General features: G+C 50.8%; 1 protein-coding gene across 2 annotated transcripts; it reads left to right on the top strand.

The window, feature by feature from the left end:
* Nucleotides 1–263: 263 nt before the first annotated feature.
* TRIB3 (tribbles pseudokinase 3) lies at nt 264–13,424 on the top strand. 2 transcript variants are annotated; one of them, XM_077872593.1, is made up of 4 exons: nt 264–323; nt 3,905–4,195; nt 7,506–7,798; nt 12,211–13,424. In XM_077872593.1, exons 2-4 carry the CDS (start codon nt 3,905–3,907, stop codon nt 12,701–12,703), a joined length of 1,077 nt encoding a protein of 358 aa, XP_077728719.1. In that variant the 5' UTR covers nt 264–323; the 3' UTR covers nt 12,704–13,424. The 2 variants fall into 2 exon arrangements, with proteins under 2 accessions (XP_077728719.1, XP_077728717.1); XM_077872591.1 differs by lacking the exon at nt 264–323 and adding an exon at nt 335–511.
* The last annotated feature ends 6,098 nt before the right edge of the window (nt 13,425–19,522 follow it).

Genomic DNA, 19,522 nt, shown 5'->3' with positions numbered 1-19,522 from the left:
TGGTGGGAAGGTTCTTTATAAACAGGAAAGCACCCGGGAACTGTCACAGTTTGCTCTTTTTCTCCTCTGCATCCTGAGATGGAAGGATGTTCTCCCTCATTTCACGTACGGGTAAACTGAGGCTCAGAAAAGCTCTTTCCAAAGTGATAGGGAGAGGCAGCGGGGGTGGTCTGCGCGGGGCCGGTGGGGGGAGGAGGCGGAGCCCAGGCACCCCTGGAGGCCGGGTAAGGCGAGAGGGGCGGGGCGGGGCGCGCGGGGGCGGGGCTCCCGGGGATGGTGCAATCCCGGGCCTGAGCGCATCAGGCGGCGGCCGATTAGCCCAGGTTTGCATCACCCGGGCCGGGGCCGGGGCCGTCGCGGGCGCCGGGAGACACTGGCGGCGGAAGCGCGGGCGGCTCCGCACGTGTCCGGCTGCCGGGGGCCGGGGCCCGAGCTCAGTCGCGTCGCAGCGGGCCCCCCGCCACGTGGGAGAGCCCGGGCGGCCCCGGACCCCGCCGCACGCCCGGTAGAGGTACCCAGCGGGGCCCGAGAGGGGCCGGGAGCGGGCGGGAGGGGCGCACCCGCGAGGGTGGCGGCGGCGGTCTCCCGGGGGCTGAGGGTGGCGGGGCGGAGACGTGGGAGTGTCGCCCCGAAAGGCGAGTGTGGGGCGGGGGAAGGCGTGTGTGAGGGGCCCGTGGGCGTCGCTGGGGACTCTGCAGGGTCTGTGTCACTGTAGAGTGAGCCTGCGGGGTTGGGGGGATGTGTCCCGGCGGACGGTGCGGGCGGTGGGGAGGGCTGCGCACCTGGTGGCAGGTGTCCGCTGAGCGGGGGACACGCTGGGGCCGCGCTGGGGTGTCCTGGGGTGGGTGCAGGGCGAGTGGAGCGAGGCCGCCGCGCGCGGGTGCGGGACCCCGGAGCGCACGGAGCGTCGGCCGCAGGTGCGCACCTGGCGCTGCGGCCGCGGGTTGCGGGTTGTACTGCGCGCGTGTGCGGTTCGCGCCTGCGGACCCCCGGTGTGCGGGGCTGGGGCCCAGGTCCGCCCCTTCTCGCAGCCCCGGGGCCGGCCTCCCTCCGTAGCCTCTCCGCCTCTCGCCTCTCGCCGCTCCGTTTCCGCTGAATCCTCGGCCTCAGGACACCCGCTGCCCGCCGCTTCCGCTCCCACGGGAGGAGCCGGGCTGGGGAGGGCGGGGCGAGGGCCCGTGGGGGGATGGGGCGCGTGTCAGACCTTGCCTGTGACCTTACTGCTGTCCGCCGTGCGCGGCGAGTGTGTGTGTATGCCTGCACGCTTGTCCACAGAGGACGAGATGCGTGTCCTTAACGATGTGCATGCTCCCCTCTGCCCTTAATGTGGTGTCTCAGCTGGCTGGCTTGGACAACCTGTGCGTTTGAGAGGTGTGTGTACACCTGTCTGCTCTGGGTTCTGTGAGTGTGTGCTTGGTATGACCTGCCCTGGTTCCCCTAGAGGTGTCAGGGAACAGCAAGAGGTAGATATTGGGGGCTGCTCCATCCTACAGTGGAGATTCTAGTCCTGCAGTGTGGTCTGCAAAGTCCCTTGCTCAGTTACAGTAACTCCACCTGCCCCATGGAGCTTATCCCAAGCCCCACTCACCTCTGAGGCATGGATATGGCCAAGCAGCCTGGTGTGCTGATGTGGCCACAGGAGAGCCGCCCCAGCCACAGTCCCAAGGAGAGCACTGAAGGACCTCCGGCTATGAATAGTAGTAGCAATGGGCTGATAGTGGTGATCATTTACTGACACCCACCCTGCAACAGGGTCACTAAATTATTTGTGCTTTTATTTCATCATCGCAAAAAATCATATGGACTTTGCATCCTGCTCCCTCTTTACAGATGAGGGCACTGAGGCTGGGGAAGACTGCAGGACTTGCCCAGAGCTACCCAGCTGGGAAAAGTCTGAGCCAGGATTAGGAATATCTGACTACAAGAATATCTGACTACAGCCACCTGCTGTTTCATTCTTACCACATTGGGATTATGGCCTTTCACTCAATGTGGAGTATCCTTCCCAAGGCATCCCATGCTTTTGGGATTTTGGGAGTACGTGGCCCTCAGTTTGAGAATGGTCTCTGAGAGATGTTTTCTGCCCCCGACCTTTGGGAAAGTCTTTAACTGGGCTGAAGTCTATATCCTGCTAATGTCTTATACCTGGGCTCCTTGTCCCTCATCTGGATCCTGAATGGGTAGGCAGATGGGTCCTAGAGAGAACTTCTCTGCCCTGACTGCCATTGCAGTCTCCTCCATCCACCGCATACACAGTTACACAGCTGCCCTGCTGATGGCTTCCGCCGTAGTTGAATGAATTGGGGCCTTTGAGAGGCCTCCCCCTGCTTGCCTTACTTCTTACCTGATGGTGAAACCTAGCTGTCTATGGACTAACTCTGCACATTGACCTGTGATTCTGATCACTCTTGGGCCATCAGGCAATAGTAAAATTCACATTTGAAAAAAAAAATACACTCTTTTTTGAAATACTCAGCAATAAATTAATGCAGAATCTTTATTTTAAACTACTGAAACTGAAAATTCCCTTGCCTCCCTACCAAATCCTTTCCTCTGTTGGAGTCCTCCCAGAAGGCCAGGAGCTACTGTGGCCAGTTTAGTATGGGTCATTCCAGAATTTGTCCTGTACATTTACATATCTACATACATGCAAATATGAAGATTTTTTTTTTTTAATGCTGGTGGGTTTTTTTTTTTACAAGAATAAGATCATGTCCAGGTATATTGTTTAGCAGTTTGCTTTGTTCTTTGGACAATATATTCATTCTAGAGCTTACATTTATATATACATTCAGTACATATGTCATTCATTCATCATCCCTCTCTCCCTCCCTCCCAGTCACAGGTCCTAGCTCCTTGCACTAGGAGCAAGTGTCCTTGTGACACTTTTTTTTTTTTTTTTTTTTTTAAGATTTTATTTATTCATTAGAAACAGAGAGAGGAAAAGAGAGAGACAGAGAGACACAGGCTCCATATAGGGACTTGATCCCGGGCCTCTAGGATCACACCCTGGACTGAAGGTGGCGCCAAACCGCTAAGCCGCCAAGCCACCGGGCCTGCCTTTGTGTGACGCTTTGCTGGAGTGCAAAGTCCCTCTTCTTCCCTCTCACCACCACTAAGTCCATCTCTCCACTTTGTTTCTTCTTTTTTGTTGTTTTTGTTTTCATTTAACAGTTCACTTAGGAGATCTTTCCAGTTAGCACATAAAGAGTTTTTCTTTTTCTCTCTTTTTTTAAGTATACCCAGCATGGGGCTTGAACTCCCAGCCCTGGGATCAAGAATCCTATGCTCGAGCCAGAGAGGTGCTCCCGAAGAGTTGTCTCAATTTTGGAGTGCCTAGCTGGCTCAGTTGTAGGAGCACGTGACTTGATCTTGGGGTCGTGAGTTCGAGCCCCATGTTGAGTATAAAGATTATTAAATAAATAAATAAATAAAAGTCTTCTCAATCTTAAATGGTACAATTGTTTCATATAACGGATGAAACATGTAATTTATTTAACCAGTTCCCTAATGATGGATGTTCAGTTGATTGTATCATGTGGGCCCGGGGTGACTATGCCTGCATCATTATATGGGTGTGTACAGAGCTTCCTGTCCCCTTCCAGAGCTGTATAGTAGTCTGTCGTGTGGCTATACCATATTTTACCAGCCCCCTACTGCTGGCCACTTGGGGGTGTTTCCCGCCTTTTGCTATAAGATATAAGACTCTCCTGAACAGCCTTTTGGGTGTTTAATTTTTTTGGTGAGCATTTTAATTGGAGGATAAATTCCCAGACCTGGGAAACTCAGTCAAGGAGTGCATTTGTTGGTTTAATGCACACTGCCAAGTCACCCCCCATGACAGCGAGGGAAGAGTAGGGCCACCAAACAGCTTCCCTTCAGTGCTTTTTCCCCTTTTTTGTAGATGCGAGCCACCCCCCTGGCTGCTGCTGCGGGTGCCCCCTCCAGGAGAAAGCGGTTCAAGTTGGACAATGAGCTAGACACTGAGTGTCCCACCCGGAAACCAGCTGGAAGTGGGCCCCAGTCCAAGCTGCCCCCCTGCCCGCCACCCCTGAGCCCTCCACCTGCTCCGGCCCGGGCCCTCCCCGTGACCACTGCCTCCCGGCTTGGGCCCTACATCCTCCTGGAGCCCGAGGAAGGTGGCCGTGCCTACCGGGCCTTGCACTGCCCCACAGGCACTGAGTACACCTGCAAGGTAAGTCCCCTGCGGTCGCTCTCCCCTAGTATCCCAGTGGCCTGGAATGGGCCATGGCTCCAGAGGATTGTCAGGGCCGAGGGGTCCGTAAGTTACTTTGTTCCTGTGTTTATTGAGGAAGCAGCCAGTGAGCCCCCAGCTCTCTGCCAGGCCCTGGGCTAGGCTGAGACCAGAGAGGTAAACCCAACATTACCAGCCCTGGAGGAGTTCACAGCTTAGGCCCTAGAGTATGACACATGCCCCAGGGGTGGTGCTTAGGGGCCAGGGGAGCACAGAGCAGGAGCCTCCAATGTATTCAAGGGGGATGTTAGAAAAGGATGAGCAGGAGTTAGCCAGGGAGAAGTAGGGGAATGGAGGTCCAGGCAGGGGAGGCAGCCTGGAGGAGCAAGAGTATGGGGCATCAGAGGATTCAAAGGACTTCACCATGGCCAGAGCAGAGAGGGGCAGGAGATGAGGGCTGGCAGCCACTGGTTGTGAAAGCATGAGAGAGGAGCTCACACTGGACTGCGGGGAGCCCCTGAAGATATTCACACTAGGTAAGGGTGAGGTGGAGTAGACATCAGAATGCCTGGGACCCTGGAGGTCATTGGGCCTACCCTGTGACCATCTGGCAGATGGAAAGACTGAGGTCAAGAGGGGAGAGCCAAGCACCAAATCACTTAGTATCGGGCTTGGCTCCTAGGGCAAATCCAGGGTTCCTGTCAGAAATTAGGAGATGGGCAGGGCAGGCCCATAGGACGTTGGCAGGTCATAGCCTAAAAAGACAGAGGTAAAGAACTATAATAACAGGTATTTACTAAAAAACAAACAAAAAAACAGGTATTTACTGTGCACCAGGTACTATGTTGATGGTTTAGTGTTCATAATCTCTTCTCATCTTCACACAGGCTCTACAATAGTTACTATTATTAGGCCCATTTTGTAGAAAGAGGACACTGAGGCTCAGAAAACTGTGGTCCCAGAGCCAGGGGGTGTCAGAGGTGAGACAGCTCAGGGCTGTGGCCCCGTGCTAGGGCATGTGTTTCAGACACAAGCAGGACAGCTTGGCTTCTGGTGGGCAGGGCAAGGAAGATACAAAAGACCCAGATACACTAGGGAAGGGAAGGAGGAGGCCTGGGTCCCCTTGGGAATGGCAGAGAAGGAAGTAGACCTAAGCTTCCATCTAGGGAGCAGTGGCAGCTGGTTCTTCCTGCTGGATGTGGGTTGCAGTGGGCAAGGTGATAGAGGCAGATGTACGGTCCAGCCATCAGCTTTACCTGGGCTCTGGGCTGCCTGATGCAGGTCCCCAGGGCTCTGCCCCAAGTGCTCTAAGGAACCCCTGCAACATTACAGGTTTTATTCTGTTCCTATTGGGAGAGGCATCCGTGCTGAATGGCGTGACCAAAGCAGGCTCAAACCAGAAGCGCCATGCTTTCTCATAGCCCCAGTTATTCAGAAACATTTAGGGAGATCTGAGATGTGCTTGTCCCCATGCTAGTGTGAGCTGTGGGGCTGACCTGCCATTTCCACATCACCTTTTCTGGTCAGTGTGTAGAAGGATCATTATCCTGTCTGTAGATTACCACCCATTCATTCATTCAGCGAACCTTCATTGAGCACCCTATGTGCCATCCACCATGCCGTGGTTCCAAAATAGAGTTCTGCTCTCATCGAGCTGATGTGCTAGTGGAGGACATGGACAGTAACCACAGGAATAAGTAAAATATTGCACAAAGGAAGGGTGATCCTGTGCCAGGTGGCCATAAGTGCTTTGGAGAGAAAGCTAGGAGCTGGGAGAGAGGGGGACAGGGACCATGGGAGAGCAGGTGATTTTAGTGCAGGAAGAACTCTCCAAGGAGGTGACATTTGAGCAGTGACTTGTGTGAGCTGGGGGAGCCAGCCCCCTGGGTACCTAGGGGAGAGCACCCAGGAAGCAGGACGGGCAAGGGCAAATATACAGAGCAAGAATGTGCTTGCCTTGACTTAAAAAAGAAAGTAGTCTCTGACCAATAAAAAATAAATTTATTATTTAAAAAAAAAAAAAGGAAAGTAGTCTCTATGTTTTGGATTCTTTTTCCCATGCCACCCAACTATTTGTTTTTTTAAAGACGTGCTTACATTTTTTTTTCATGTATTAAAGATGTATATGCCTTATTTATTTGTTTTCTGTGTGGCATAGCCAGAATAACATGGGAAGGGTTTAAAAACAGACAAACTGAGTATCCCAACTCTGCCTCTGATCCCTTGTATGGCTTCCAACAAAGGACCATCCTCTCAACATCAGTTTCACCACCAGTAAAACAGAACACACCTTTCAGGGGCTGTGACGAGTTTTCTATCTGATGTCCATAAAGGCCCTAGCACATTTTCCAACAACCTCACCCTACTCACCACTGCCCCTCTTCCCACCTTTACCCTACTCTAGCTGAAATGATCTTGGGCTGGTCTTCTAGAACAGCTCAAGCTCTTTTTTGCTTCAGGGTCTTTGCACTGCCCAGGTCTCCCACCTGGAAAGCTTATCCCATGGCATCATTTAGGTCACTTTCCCAGAATCCCTTTTAGACCACACCTTTTCTTTTCTTTTTTTTTTTTTTTTAAGATTTAATTTATTTATTCATGAGAGATACAGAAAGAGAGAGAGGCAGAGAAGCAGGCTCCATGCAGGTAGCCTGATGTGGGACTCGATCCCAGGACTTCAGGATTACGCTGTGGGCGGAAGGCAGGCGCTAAACCGCTGAGCCACCCAGGGATCCCCTAGACCACACCTTTTCAAATATGTGCATGCCCCTTTCAACATATTCTCTATTCCATCATCCTTCTTGCTTCCTTTGCAAGACTGTATGGGACTCTGGACATCAGGAGGGCAGGGACCATGGCTGGCAGTCCGGTTGGATCCCTGGCGCTGGCCCAGGCCGCCGTGCAGTGCCTGCGTGTACAGTGAATGAGAGGGCGGGCAGGCAGTGAATCCCAGAGAATGGGAGCTGTGGGGACCGTGATAAAGTGACTTGTGCGCTCTCTGCTCTCCTGGATTGCCCCGGCCTTGGGGGTTATTTTCGTTTGCGTTGCCTACTATTTCCCAGTTATCTGAAGGTTAAGGCCATGTGAGGTTGCAGGGGAGAGCGCAGACAATGGAGCATGGAGTCGGGCGTGAGCCTGCCACTGCCTGGCTGCCTGGCCTCTCAGCCCCGCTGGGGTGGAGTGGCTGGCTGCTGGAGGGCCCCGCAGCAGTAGGGCCTAAGCCCTTGGCTGCCACTGGTTCCCAGGCCAGCCCGGCCTCCACCTGCCACCTGTCACCTGTCAGCACCTGCGCTCACGCGTGCCCCGCCCACAGGTGTACCCGGTCGGCGAGGCCCTGGCCGTGCTGGAGCCCTACTCCCGACTGCCCCCGCAAGGACACGTGGCCCGGCCCGCCGACGTCGTGGCGGGTCCCCGCCACCTCTACACCTTTTTCCCGCGGCCCCACGGGGACATGCACAGCCTGGTGCGCCGCCGCCGCCGCCTCCCGGAGCCCGAAGCCGCCGCGCTCTTCCGCCAGATGGCCGCGGCCCTGGCGCACTGCCACCAGCACGGCCTGGTCCTGCGCGATCTCAAGCTGCGGCGCTTCGTCTTCACCGACCACCAGAGGTGAGTGTGGTCCCAGAGACCCTCATCACAGACATCCTGAGGAGATGGGCCATGATGGGGAAACTGAGGCCCACGAAGGCAAAGTGACTTACATACACACAGAACGGAGAAGCCGGGACTAGCACCTCTGCCTGGTACCCAGGGACAGGTTGGCTCCCGCCTAATGAAAGCCCCCGGGCTGGAGCATGGCCTTTGTGACAGTCATAGTAGCTGACAGTGATGAAGAGCTTGGCTACAGTGTCTGACTCTGCCAGGATCCTTACAAATATAAGGGAGGCACTATTATTGTTCCCATAGGCCAGGTGAGGAAACAGGCCCAGAGCATCAAGCAACACCCAAGATTCCACAGCTAAATAAATAGCAGAGCCCAGATGTGACTCCAGAGAGGTCCTGATCCACCCTAAGAAGTGGGAGGCCTGGCTGGACTTACCTGCTGACTCTGGGTGACCTAGGGTCTCTGGACCTGTTTCCCCATTGGTAAGGGCAAGGGCTGCATTGTCAAGATGTTTTCAGGATGTCATGGTCACAGACAACAAGCCACCACAGGCCCTAAGGTTCCTCACCTGGGAACTTTTTCTGTGAAACAGAATCAGTGATTTTTGGAGGGAGAGAGCAGAAGGAGAGCTGGTGTTCTTTCCCCTCCCCCACACCCTGGGGGTGTGCAGGGGGCATCAGGGAGCACAGCTAGCCTATCAGGTCCACATGAATGTCCATCAGGAGCATGGGTTGCATTTCAAGATTTTTTGTGTGGGGGAAGGAGGGCAACCCCATTGCACATTTTTTAATGGATTTTTTTTTTTTAAGTAATCTCTACCCCCAATAATCAGGCTCAAACTTATGACCTCGGGATCAAGAGTCGCATGCTCTTCCAACTGAGCCAGCCAGGCACCACCCCCCATTGCACATTTTAAACTTTTTGAAATACTTTTAGACTTTCAGAAAAGTTTCAAAAATAGTGCAAAGAGTTTCCATATCTCCTTCACCTGCTTCCCTTAATGTTACCTTCTCACATAGCCACAGAACAACTATCAAAACTAAGAAATTGGGGCACCTGGGTGGCTCAGTTGGTTAAGCATCCGACTCTTGGTTTCAGCTCAGGTTATGATCTCAGGGTCATGAGATCGAGTCCTGCATGGAGCCCTATGTGGGGCTCTGTGCTGAGTCTGCTTGAGATTCTGTCCCTCTCCCTGCCCCCACTCACACATGCGCTCTCTCTCTCAAATAAATAAAATCTTAAAAAAAAAAAGAAGAGTACTACAAGAGTGATAGGCCCCTCTCAGCACGCCTTGTCAGGAGACACGTGGTGATACATAGTACTGTGATGTTAACCTCAGTCATTTGGTTAAGGTGGTTTCTGCCATGTTTCTCTACTGTAACATTCCTAATTTACCCTTTGTAATTTTTTTAAAAAGATTTTATTTGGGCAGCCTGGGTGGCTCAGTGGTTTAGTGCCTCCTTCAGCCCAGGGCATGATCTTGGAGACCCTGGATCGAGTCATTGATCATTTAATATTTTAATATTAATTAAATTAATTAACTTCAATTAATTTTAATGAATAAAAATTAATTAATTAATCAATTAAATATTTAATATTTAAATTTTTAAAAGATTTTATTTATTTATTCAATGAGAGACACAGAGAGAGAGAGAGAGAGGCAGAGACACAGGCAGAGGAAGAAGCAGGCTCCACGCAGGAACCTGATGTGGGACTTGATCCCTGATCCCAGGACCACGCCCTGAGCCATCCCAGGCAGGCAGGCACTCAACCGCGGATCCACCCAGGTGTCCCTACCCTTTGTAATTAAAAGGTATTGGGACGTTTGGGTGGCTCAGTGGTTGAGCATCTGCCTTTGGCTCAGAACGTGATCACCCCATCCCGGGATCGAGTCCCACATTGGGCTCCCTGCAATGGGGCCTGCTTCTCCCTCTGCCTATGTCTCTGCCTCTCTCTCTGTGTCTTTCATGAATAAGTAAGTAAAATCTTTAATAAATAAATAAAAAGTATTTACCTTTTGGGGCGCCTGAGTGGCTCAGTCAGTTAAGCATCTGCCTTAGGCTCTGGTCATGATCACAGGGTCCTAGGATTAAGCCCCACATCTGGCTCCCTGTTCAGCGGGGAGACTGCTTCTCCCTCTCCCTCTGCCTGCTACTCCCCCTGCTTGTGGTCTCTCTCTCTCTCTCTCTGTCAAACTAAATAAAATCTTTTTTAAAATTTTAAAAAATACATACATACACACATACATACCTTGGGCAGGTACTTCAAGGCCATGAGTATAAATACTGTTTCTCCTCAAACTTACCCACGGATTTCACAGGGCATCCACCTTGCCTGTAGCAGTTACTACTGTAATGCTTGCCTAAGGGTGATTTTCTATTTCCTTCTACATTTTATTCTATAAGGAACATCCTTTAGTAAGAAGTAGAATGTAAATTTTGTAATGATTTTTAAGCTAATACACAGCTTCAAATAATTTTGAACTTAGGGCAAGTTTCATTACCCACAGGCCTGCCAAGGTGAAAAAGTGCTTCTTTTTTTTTTTTTTTTTTTTTTGAAAAAGTGCTTCTTTGTCTTTTTAAGGCAATAGTTTGCGAAGCACTGTTTATAGAAGAGGGCTGGTGGAGTCAGACCTGGCTTTGAATCTTGGTTCTACATTTTTATCTGCTCTTTGGTCTTGAACAATGGCTTCACCTGCCTGAGCCTTGATTTTTTTCATCTGTAAAATACCCAGAGCTATGATTCACAGGACTGGTCAATGTTTGTGAAATGCCAGCGGACACCCAGGAAATGGTGTCATAGAATAATCTTAATAGCAGTGGTAATTTTTTAAAAAGTGGCATTGGTAACAATGTTTATTATTAAAGTAACCCAGAGGGGATCCCTGGGTGGCGCAGTGGTTTGGCGCCTGCCTTTGGCCCAGGGCGCGATCCTGGAGAACCGGGATCGAATCCCACATCGGGCTCCCGGTGCATGGAGCCTGCTTCTCCCTCTGCCTGTGTCTCTGCCTCTCTCCCTCTCTCCCTCTCTCTCTCTCTGTGACTATCGTAAATAAATAAAAATTTAAAAATCAATCAATAAATAAATAAAGTAACTCAGAGTGCTCTGTGGAAATTGTTTAAAGTGGAAGTTGCAAGTGGGTTACACACACTTTTTTTTTTCTTGCCTCATTTACATGTTCATTTGTTGTTGGTGGGTTTTTTTTAAAGATTTTATTCATTTATTCATGAGAGAAAGCGAGAGAGGCAGAAATACAGGCCGAGGTTGAAGCAGGCTCCATGCAGGGAGCCCGACCCAGGACCCCATCCCAGGTCCCCAGGATCACGCCTTGGGCTGTAGGTGGCGCTAAACCGCTGAGCCGCCTTGGCTGCCCTGTTCATTTGTTTTTGATTGAAATTGGCTGCCAACGTTTGAAAAGTGGGATTTTTCATTAAAATCTGATTTCTGGCTTCTCTTGGGGAAAAATGGGAACGTGGGGCTTTGGGAACGGTGAGAGGTTCACAGCCATGGCGCTTAGTAGGTGAGAGCTGGGGCTGTGAGACGGACTGTGAGGACGAAATGAGACACACCAGGTAATGAGTTTGGCTCTGGGTCAGGTACCCAGGGGACACCCCATAATATCCACTGTAATGTTGTGAGCCGTGCCCTTTCAGGCAGGGTTTGTGTTGAGGTGTTTGACATGGTCTCCACTTCTATTTCTCTCACTTTATTACCTGCTTGGATCCTGTTTGCCTCTGGTTAAGGAGAGGCTTAGTGTTCTTGGCCCGCTCGTCCCCTCCCCAAGGGACTATTGGAAATGGGCTCCTCTCAGAGTCCTAGTTCAAACTGAATTGCTCTGTGGCCTTGAGAAATGACTTAATACCTCTGAGCCTGGTAAAATGGGTAAAATGTGATTAATCAACCACTCAATTCTGCCAAATGCCAGCCAGCGCTCAGAAACCGGGTGCCATTAAGGGTGATAGTGTGGGGACACCCGGGTGTCTCTGGTTGAGCACCTGCCTTCGGCTCAGGCCGTGATCTCAGGGTCCCGGGATCGAGTCCCGCATCGGGTTCCCTGCGGGGAGCCTGCTTCTCCCTCTGCCTGTGTCTCCGCCTCTCTCTGTGTCCCTCATGAATAAATAAATAAAATATATTTTTTATTTATTTTTTTTTTTAATTTTTATTTGTTTATGATAGTCACAGAGAGAGAGAGAGAGGCAGAGACATAGGCAGGGGGAGAAGCAGGCTCCATGCACCGGGAGCCCGACATGGGATTCGATCCCGGGTCTCCAGGATCGCGCCCTGGGCCAAAGGCAGGCGCCAAACCGCTGCGCCACCCAGGGATCCCTAAAATATATTTTTTAAAGGGGGTGATAGTGAGGGGTGGCGGCATGGGAGTCCCCATGAGAGCTGACCCCTCTGTCTCCACCTGCCACAGGACAAAGCTGGTGCTGGAGAACCTGGAGGACGCCTGTGTGCTGACCGGGCCCGACGACTCCCTGTGGGACAAGCACGCGTGCCCAGCCTACGTGGGGCCCGAGATCCTCAGCTCCAGGGCCTCGTACTCGGGCAAGGCCGCCGATGTCTGGAGCCTGGGCGTGGCGCTCTTCACCATGCTGGCGGGCCACTACCCCTTCCAGGACTCAGAGCCTGTCCTGCTCTTTGGCAAGATCCGCCGCGGTGCCTTTGCCCTGCCTGAGGGCCTCTCCGCTCCCGCGCGCTGCCTGGTCCGCTGCCTCCTGCGACGGGAGCCAGCTGAGCGGCTCACAGCCGCGGGCATCCTGCTGCACCCTTGGCTGCGAGAGGACCCGATCCCCTCAGCTCCACCCCGATCCCACCTCTGGGAGGCTGACCAGGTGGTCCCCGAAGGGCCAGGGTTAGAGGAGGCCGAGGAAGAGGAGGGAGAAGGAGAAGCGGGTCTATATGGCTAGGTAGGCCTAGACTCTCGGCCGCAAACAGTGGACCGAGTTTGGGGTATCTCCAAGCTCTCTCCTGCCTTGTTTTGTTTTTTGCACTGAGCCAAACCTTAGTGCCTTCTAGAAGGGAGAAAGGAAGAAGCATGTGTGGAGTGTGCTGCATGCACACCTGTGTGGTTCCTCACACCTGTATACACAGGCTTCTGCATTTAACAAACCCCTTCTAGGGAGCTCATTGGGTGCCAAACTGTGTTCTGGGTACTGAGAACACAGTGAACGGAAGAGAAAACTGCTCACAGAGTTCACAACACCTTTCCATGCATCCCAGGTCATGACTTCTGACCTGGGACGGTCCCTCTCACAATCCCTGTGCCAAAGGCTCCAGGCCTCCCCCTTGCAACTCAGGTCAGTTCTCCAGTGCCCAGGTCTAGCAATCGTGCTCCCAGCAGCTCTGTCTTCTCTGTTCAGGCCCAAGCCAAGGATTCAGGCTGGCAGCTCACCAGTTCAAACTATGAGGCTGGTCCTCATCTAACTCAAGGAGTAATTTGGGAGGAGGCTCCATGGCTCTCCACCTCTAGCCTGAGCACCATAGTTGGGGGACAGAGGAGGCAGGGTCTTCCCCCTGACCTCCTGGAAAGTCCCAAGCTCTATTCTGGGTTTTGGATCAACACTATAGGTTTTTTTTTGCCGTAAGAATATATTTTTACCTTGTGCCTAATAAAGGAATTACGAGATATTTTAATGTCTCTTGGACATTTCTTCTAGTCTCTCCTCCCCATCTCTTCTTAGTTTTCCCTGCCCCGTGGTGAGGCCAGAGGCTTATGTCTCCACCTCCGCTGAGTAGTTCGCGAGAACAGATTCCCTGCAGCCCGGGGGGTCTTGCGTGCTCCCTCTGTTCCTTCTGGAGGCAGTAGTGTTTCTGTTAGGGTCCTTTTTGGCTGCAAGTAACAGAAACCCTAATTAGCCATGCCAACCCTCCAGCCGCAGGTGGGTGTGGCCCTCTTGAGGCTCATGCTCCATGTGGAAGGGGCAGTCACCTGAGCAAAGTCAAATTCTGGGAGGAGGCAGTGGTAGAAAGCCCAAGAAGAACTGAAGTGTCCTGATCAATAACCTGCTGGCTGCAGACACATGAGGGAGACCATGCTAGACCATCCAGCCACCAGTCTGCAAATGCACAGATCAGGCTGGCCACAACCAGAAGACTTGACACAGGACCATGAGCTAAGTAAAGTGATCTTGTTTTAAGCTAGTGAGTTTCGGGGTGTTTTGTTACACAGCAAAAGCTAACTGATAGGGACAAGTCAGCCTTCTCTCTATGCACCCAAGATTGCCGGGGACAGGGCCTCAAGTTTTCTTCTTTTCCCTCTCAGCTTCCAACAGACAGTTGGAACCACACAAATTAACAGGTCCCATTCCTCACAAGCTGAGTGTCCTCCCCAGTACCAGCAGAGTATAGGGAAGGGAGACAAACTCATATAAAATGGGGGTGCCAGGCAGCCCAGGTGGCTCAGCGGTTTAGCACCGCCTTCAGCCCAGGGTGTGATCCTGGAGACCCGGGATCAAGTCCCATGTCGGGCTCCTTGCATGGAACCTGCTTCTCCCTCTGCCTGTGTCTCTGCCTCTCTCTCTCTCTCTCTCTCTCTCTCTCTGTTTCTCTCATGAATAAATAAATAAAATCTTTTAAAAAATGGGGGTGCCAAGTGGCAGGTACTGTGCCAACCTTTTATCTACATTACACAGAGGAACGCATTTAATTCTCACACTAACCCTATGAATGCGGTTGTCATTTTACAGGTAAGAAAAATGTGGTTTAGAGAGAAGGCTCATCCAAGACCACACAACAGAGAAAAAGGCTCACCTGGTTTTGCCTTGAAGTGGGGACTTTTGATAGGGCTGCTCAGAGGCTGCCTCATGAAAACTGGCACATAAGGGGCACCTGGGTGGCTCAGTCTGATAAGTTGCTGCCTTTGGCTCAGGTTATGATCCCAGGGTCCTGGGATGGAGCCCCGAATTGGGTTCCCTGCCCAGCAAGGAATCTGCTTCTCCCTCTCCCTCTGCCACTCACTCTGCTTGTGCTTGCAAATAAATCAATAAATAATAAATAAAATCTTTAAAAAAATGAAAACTGGCACATAAAAATGCAAAATCCATTCTCGACCAAGTAATGCCTGTGGCCACATCCCTGATGCAATTAGTGGGACCTTTCATGTTCTCTTTATATTCATATAATGATCATCATAAAAGTTTTACAATATTAAATGTAATACATATTACTGCAAGTGAGGGACTATAGGAGATTTAATTGGCAGTTTTCTGTATAACTGGTACCTAAACACAAAAGATAATATTGTGGCCTGCCCAATTATTTACTTATTTTAGCAATTCTACCCCTTTTATGAATGATGGCTGCGGGCTGGGCGTCGTGCCAGATGGACACAGACGTGATGCCTCTGTTCAAGGTCTCAGTCCAATAGCTGAGCCAGACGTTGAACAGGTAACCACACAACTGAAGAAACTAATTACATCTGTGGTAAGTTCTTCAAGGCTAAAGTGGGCGTCATCAAATATTCCAGGTCCTCCCCTACCTGCTCGGCCCTCCTGTACAGTCACATGAGTAGTTCTGACCAATGGAGTGTGTGCAGGAGTGCCCTCTGCGGGAGATCCCTTCTGGGCTGGGGCCTCGGAGACCTGGGGACCCTCCACCCCTCTCAGCCCTAACACAGGCACCTTGAGGCCCTGGTTCCTTTAGCTAGGAGCCTTAGCTATGAGATAGAAGAGGACCGACAGATTCACACTGGTTTTTTTTGTTTTGTTTTGTTTTTAAGATTTTATTTATTTATTCATGAGAGACACATAGAGAGAGGCAGAGACATAGGCAGAGGGAGAAGCAGGCTTCCTGCGGGGAGCCTGATGCAGGACTCGATCCCAGGAACCCGGGATCACACCCTGAGCCGAAGGGAGATGATCAACTACGGAGCCACCCAGGTGCCCTCCACACTGGATTTTACTGAGCAAGACGTGAAGCTCCCTGGGTGAGGTTTTGCAATTTGGAGTTTGTCCTGTTGGGCAGGTAGTGTTAATTACCACAACTTAGGAAAATTTGCCCTAAGTGAGAGGAGGAAACATCTCTCTTCCGGTGACGAGGCTGTAGCAGTCTTTGCTGCATGACAAACACCAAAACTTCATGGTCCCTGATTCTCGGGGTGGGCCGAGTGGGCTGGGTGCCACGGGCTCACTCCCAGGGTCGCGGGCAGCCGCAGCCAGGTCGGTGCCCAGGCTTGCTGCTGGCTGTGTGTCGTCTGTCTGTCAGGCAGCAGGCTCTAAGGATGGGCTCAGAGCCTCAGCTCTGTTCCAAAAGGTCTCGGCCTCCAAGAGGCTTAACCCCTGCCCCTTCACATGGTGGTCTTGGGTGGTCTTGGGTCTTGGTCTTTTTTTTCAAAAAGCCACAAGAGGAAAAAAAAAAAAAAAGCCACAAGAGAAGACAGATGCCAATGTGCGAGCTGTGCTGGTGTTACACCACCAAATGTCCCATTGGCCAAAGCATGTCACACAGCCAGATTCAGGGGGTGGGAAAACAGATTCTCCCTCTTGATGGAAGGAGCTGAAAGTGATTTATGCCTTTTTATTCACTTATTTATTTTAATAGACAACACGAGATATACTTGATTAAAGAAGTTGACCACTGTGTACATAAAACTGACCCTGTAGGTTGTGTGTTCCTGGACAAATTGCTTGGTGTCTCTGGGCCCCAGCCTGTACCTCTCCTCTCCATGTAACTAAGCCTTGCCTTGCTTTTGAGACTGGACTTGGAGACTTTGTAAGAGTGGGCCAGCCCTCCCCTGTACCTCTGAAGCCTGCAGAACAGAGTCTCAGATGGGGTTGGCCAGTTTGCAAGGCTTGGGGTGCTTGTTTACAAGGCAGATCTCTAAACTCTCCTGACCTGTGAGTCAGGCCACCTTGGGTTGTGTATTTTAACAAGCTCCCTGGGTGATGCTACTGAGCATCTGATTTGGAAAACTTCTGTATTTGGAGAAATACTGACTCCTTGGGGACTCAGAGCTCATTTCAGCTTGTTTGACCCCAACCCAGGAATAAAATGGGTCTAAGTTCCACCTGCCTATGATGCCAGGATGGGCTCACAGGTATGAGAGGGCTCTATCAGGGGCCACATCTGAGTCACCAAGGAGTGACATTCTATCTCTGTTGTGTGTGTGAGTTACATAAGGCCAGGGGCTATACTTTGTTCGTAACTGTCTCTCCAGCTCCTAGAACAGTGCTTGGCACACTGAGCTCCTCAATTAAATATCTGTCAAATGGTTAAATGAAAGTGGTTGCTATGCAGATCCTACATGGCTAGAACAAAGCAGGACACTTGTTAGGGATGGTTAATGTTTACTGAGGATACATCACATGCCAGGCATGGCTCTGAATACTTTATATGCCCTATCTCATTTCACATGTGATAGCCAGCCTCTAAGATGACCCCCTCCCCCCCACCCATCCTTAACATGAGGCATTCATGGCCTTGTGTAGTTCCTCTCATCCTGAGCTGGGTTGATGCGTAAGACAAATAGGATATTGTGAAAATGAAAGAATATGACTTTTTTTTTTTTTTGCAGTCCATAAGAAGTGTATTATGTCTTTAAGACACAATAATATTGACTCTTCTCCCAGAGAAGGATCTTTCAGACCCAGGGAGCCATTACCCAGATGAGTGGCCCATTTGTCATTTTCATAAGTAGCTGAATTCTTCCTCTTGGATTTCTTGAACCCCTAGGCCCTCCATGTATAGATAAGATAAAACACTACAATTGGTGGCACAATGCCAAAGATGCACACCCCAGTGTGGCACTGTACACTGGGGATGCCCTTGCTGTAGTGTGCAGGAAGGTGCGATGCTCGAAGGACCACAAAGCTGTATGTGGTCCCATGTTGCATCCATGTTAGATTCTGAAGCTCGCGGCCCAGGGTTGTGGTAGTGCCTCCCTCCCATACAGGGGTCACCTTGCCCTCCCCAGTCATGGGAACTGCTGCCCATTGGAAGGAGTAAGGCTTGGCCATAAAATAGATCATGGCTCCTGCCTTGCTCACCTGGATCATCTGCTCTTGGGAAAGCTAGCTGCCATGTTTCAAGGACACTCAAGTAGACCTATGGACAGATACATGTGACAAGGAACTTAGACATCCTGCAAACAAGCACCAACCAGGTGTATGAGCAGCTTTCTTGAAAGCAGATCCTCCACCCCAGTCAAGCCTTCAGATGACTGAAGCCTCAGCCAACATCTTCACCACAACCTCTGAGACTTTGAGCCAAAACCACTTCAGAAGCTGCTCCCAAATTCCTAACCCCCAGAAACTGTGTGAGATCTACATGTTTATTGTTCTAAGCCATTAAATTTTAAGGTAACTCAGTAGATATCAATAAACAATAACTGACTAGATCCTCAAAAGAGCCCCAGGAGGGAGGGACCATCATGATTACCATTATACAGAAGGGGAAGCTAAGGTCCAGAGAGGGGAAATCTTGTCCAGGGCACACAGATAGTGAACAGTGGGACTGAACCCGGGTTTGGATGCCTGAAGAGTCTACCCACTGGGATGAAGGATGTCCAAAGTGAGTGCCAGCTCTGCCCTTGAAGGGCTAAGGACAGAACCAGAACACCTGAAAAAAAAATCTGCCCTCAATACACATTTGTGCAGGTAACCTCAGGGCTGACAGGACCATGACCATCATAAACCGTCAGGGCCACCAGAGGAAAACAAGGCAACAGAAGAGAAAACCAGCAGAAACACTCAGAGTTCGGATGGCAATATTATCAGACACAGATTATAAAAGAAAAATGTGTGCTGCCCTGAAATAAATAACAAGCTTGAAACTGTGGCCAAAGTATAGGAACTTATACAAGTGACAACAGATTTGAAAACCCAACAGAACTTCTTTTTTTTTTTTTTTTTTAAAGATTTTATTTATTTATTCATGATAGTCACAGAGAGAGAGAGAGAGGCAGAGACACAGGCAGAGGGAGAAGCAGGCTCCACGCACCGGGAGCCCGACGTGGGATTCGATCCCGGGTCTCCAGGATCGCGCCCCGGGCCAAAGGCAGGCGCCAAACCGCTGCGCCACCCAGGGATCCCCCAACAGAACTTCTAAAACAAAAAATACAATAACAAAAATTAAAAATTCAAAAGCTAAGGGGTGCCTGGGTGGCTCAGTTGGTTGTCTGCCTTCTGCTTGAATGGTGGTCTTGGGGTCCTGGGATGGAGCCCTGCATCAGGCTCTCTGCTCATTGGGGAGTCTTCTTCTCCCTTTCCCTCTGTGATCTCTCTTCTCACTCTCTCAAATAAATAAATAAAATCTCTTAAAAAATAAACATTAAAACAAATTCAAAAGTTGGCTTAAACTACAGACTAGATGTGACAAAAGAGGGAATAGTGAGCTAGAAATCTAACATCAGGGACGCCTGGGTGGTTCAGCGGTTGAGCCTCTGCCTTGGGCTCAGGGCGTGATTCCGGGTCCAGGGATTGAGTCCTGCATAGGGCTCCCTGCAAGGAGTCTGCTTCTCCCTCTGCCTGTGTCTCTGCCTCTCTCTCTCTCTCTCTCTCTGTCTGTCTCTCATGAATAAATAAATAAAAATATATTTTTAAAGATTTTATTTGTTTATTCATGAGAGACACACACACACACACACAGAGAGAGAGAGAGAGAGAGAGACGCAGAGACACAGGCAGAGTGAGAAGCAGGCTCCACACAGAAGCCCGACATGGGACTCGATCCTGGGACTCCAGGATCATGCTCTGGGTCAAAGGCACGCACTAAGCCACTGAGCCACCCAG

Source organism: Canis aureus, chromosome 26, assembly GCF_053574225.1.
Source record: "Canis aureus isolate CA01 chromosome 26, VMU_Caureus_v.1.0, whole genome shotgun sequence".
Classification (NCBI taxonomy): Eukaryota; Metazoa; Chordata; class Mammalia; order Carnivora; family Canidae; genus Canis; species Canis aureus.
The sequence above is the reverse complement of the archived record's forward strand: the minus strand, read 5'-3'. Positions and strand labels throughout refer to the sequence as shown.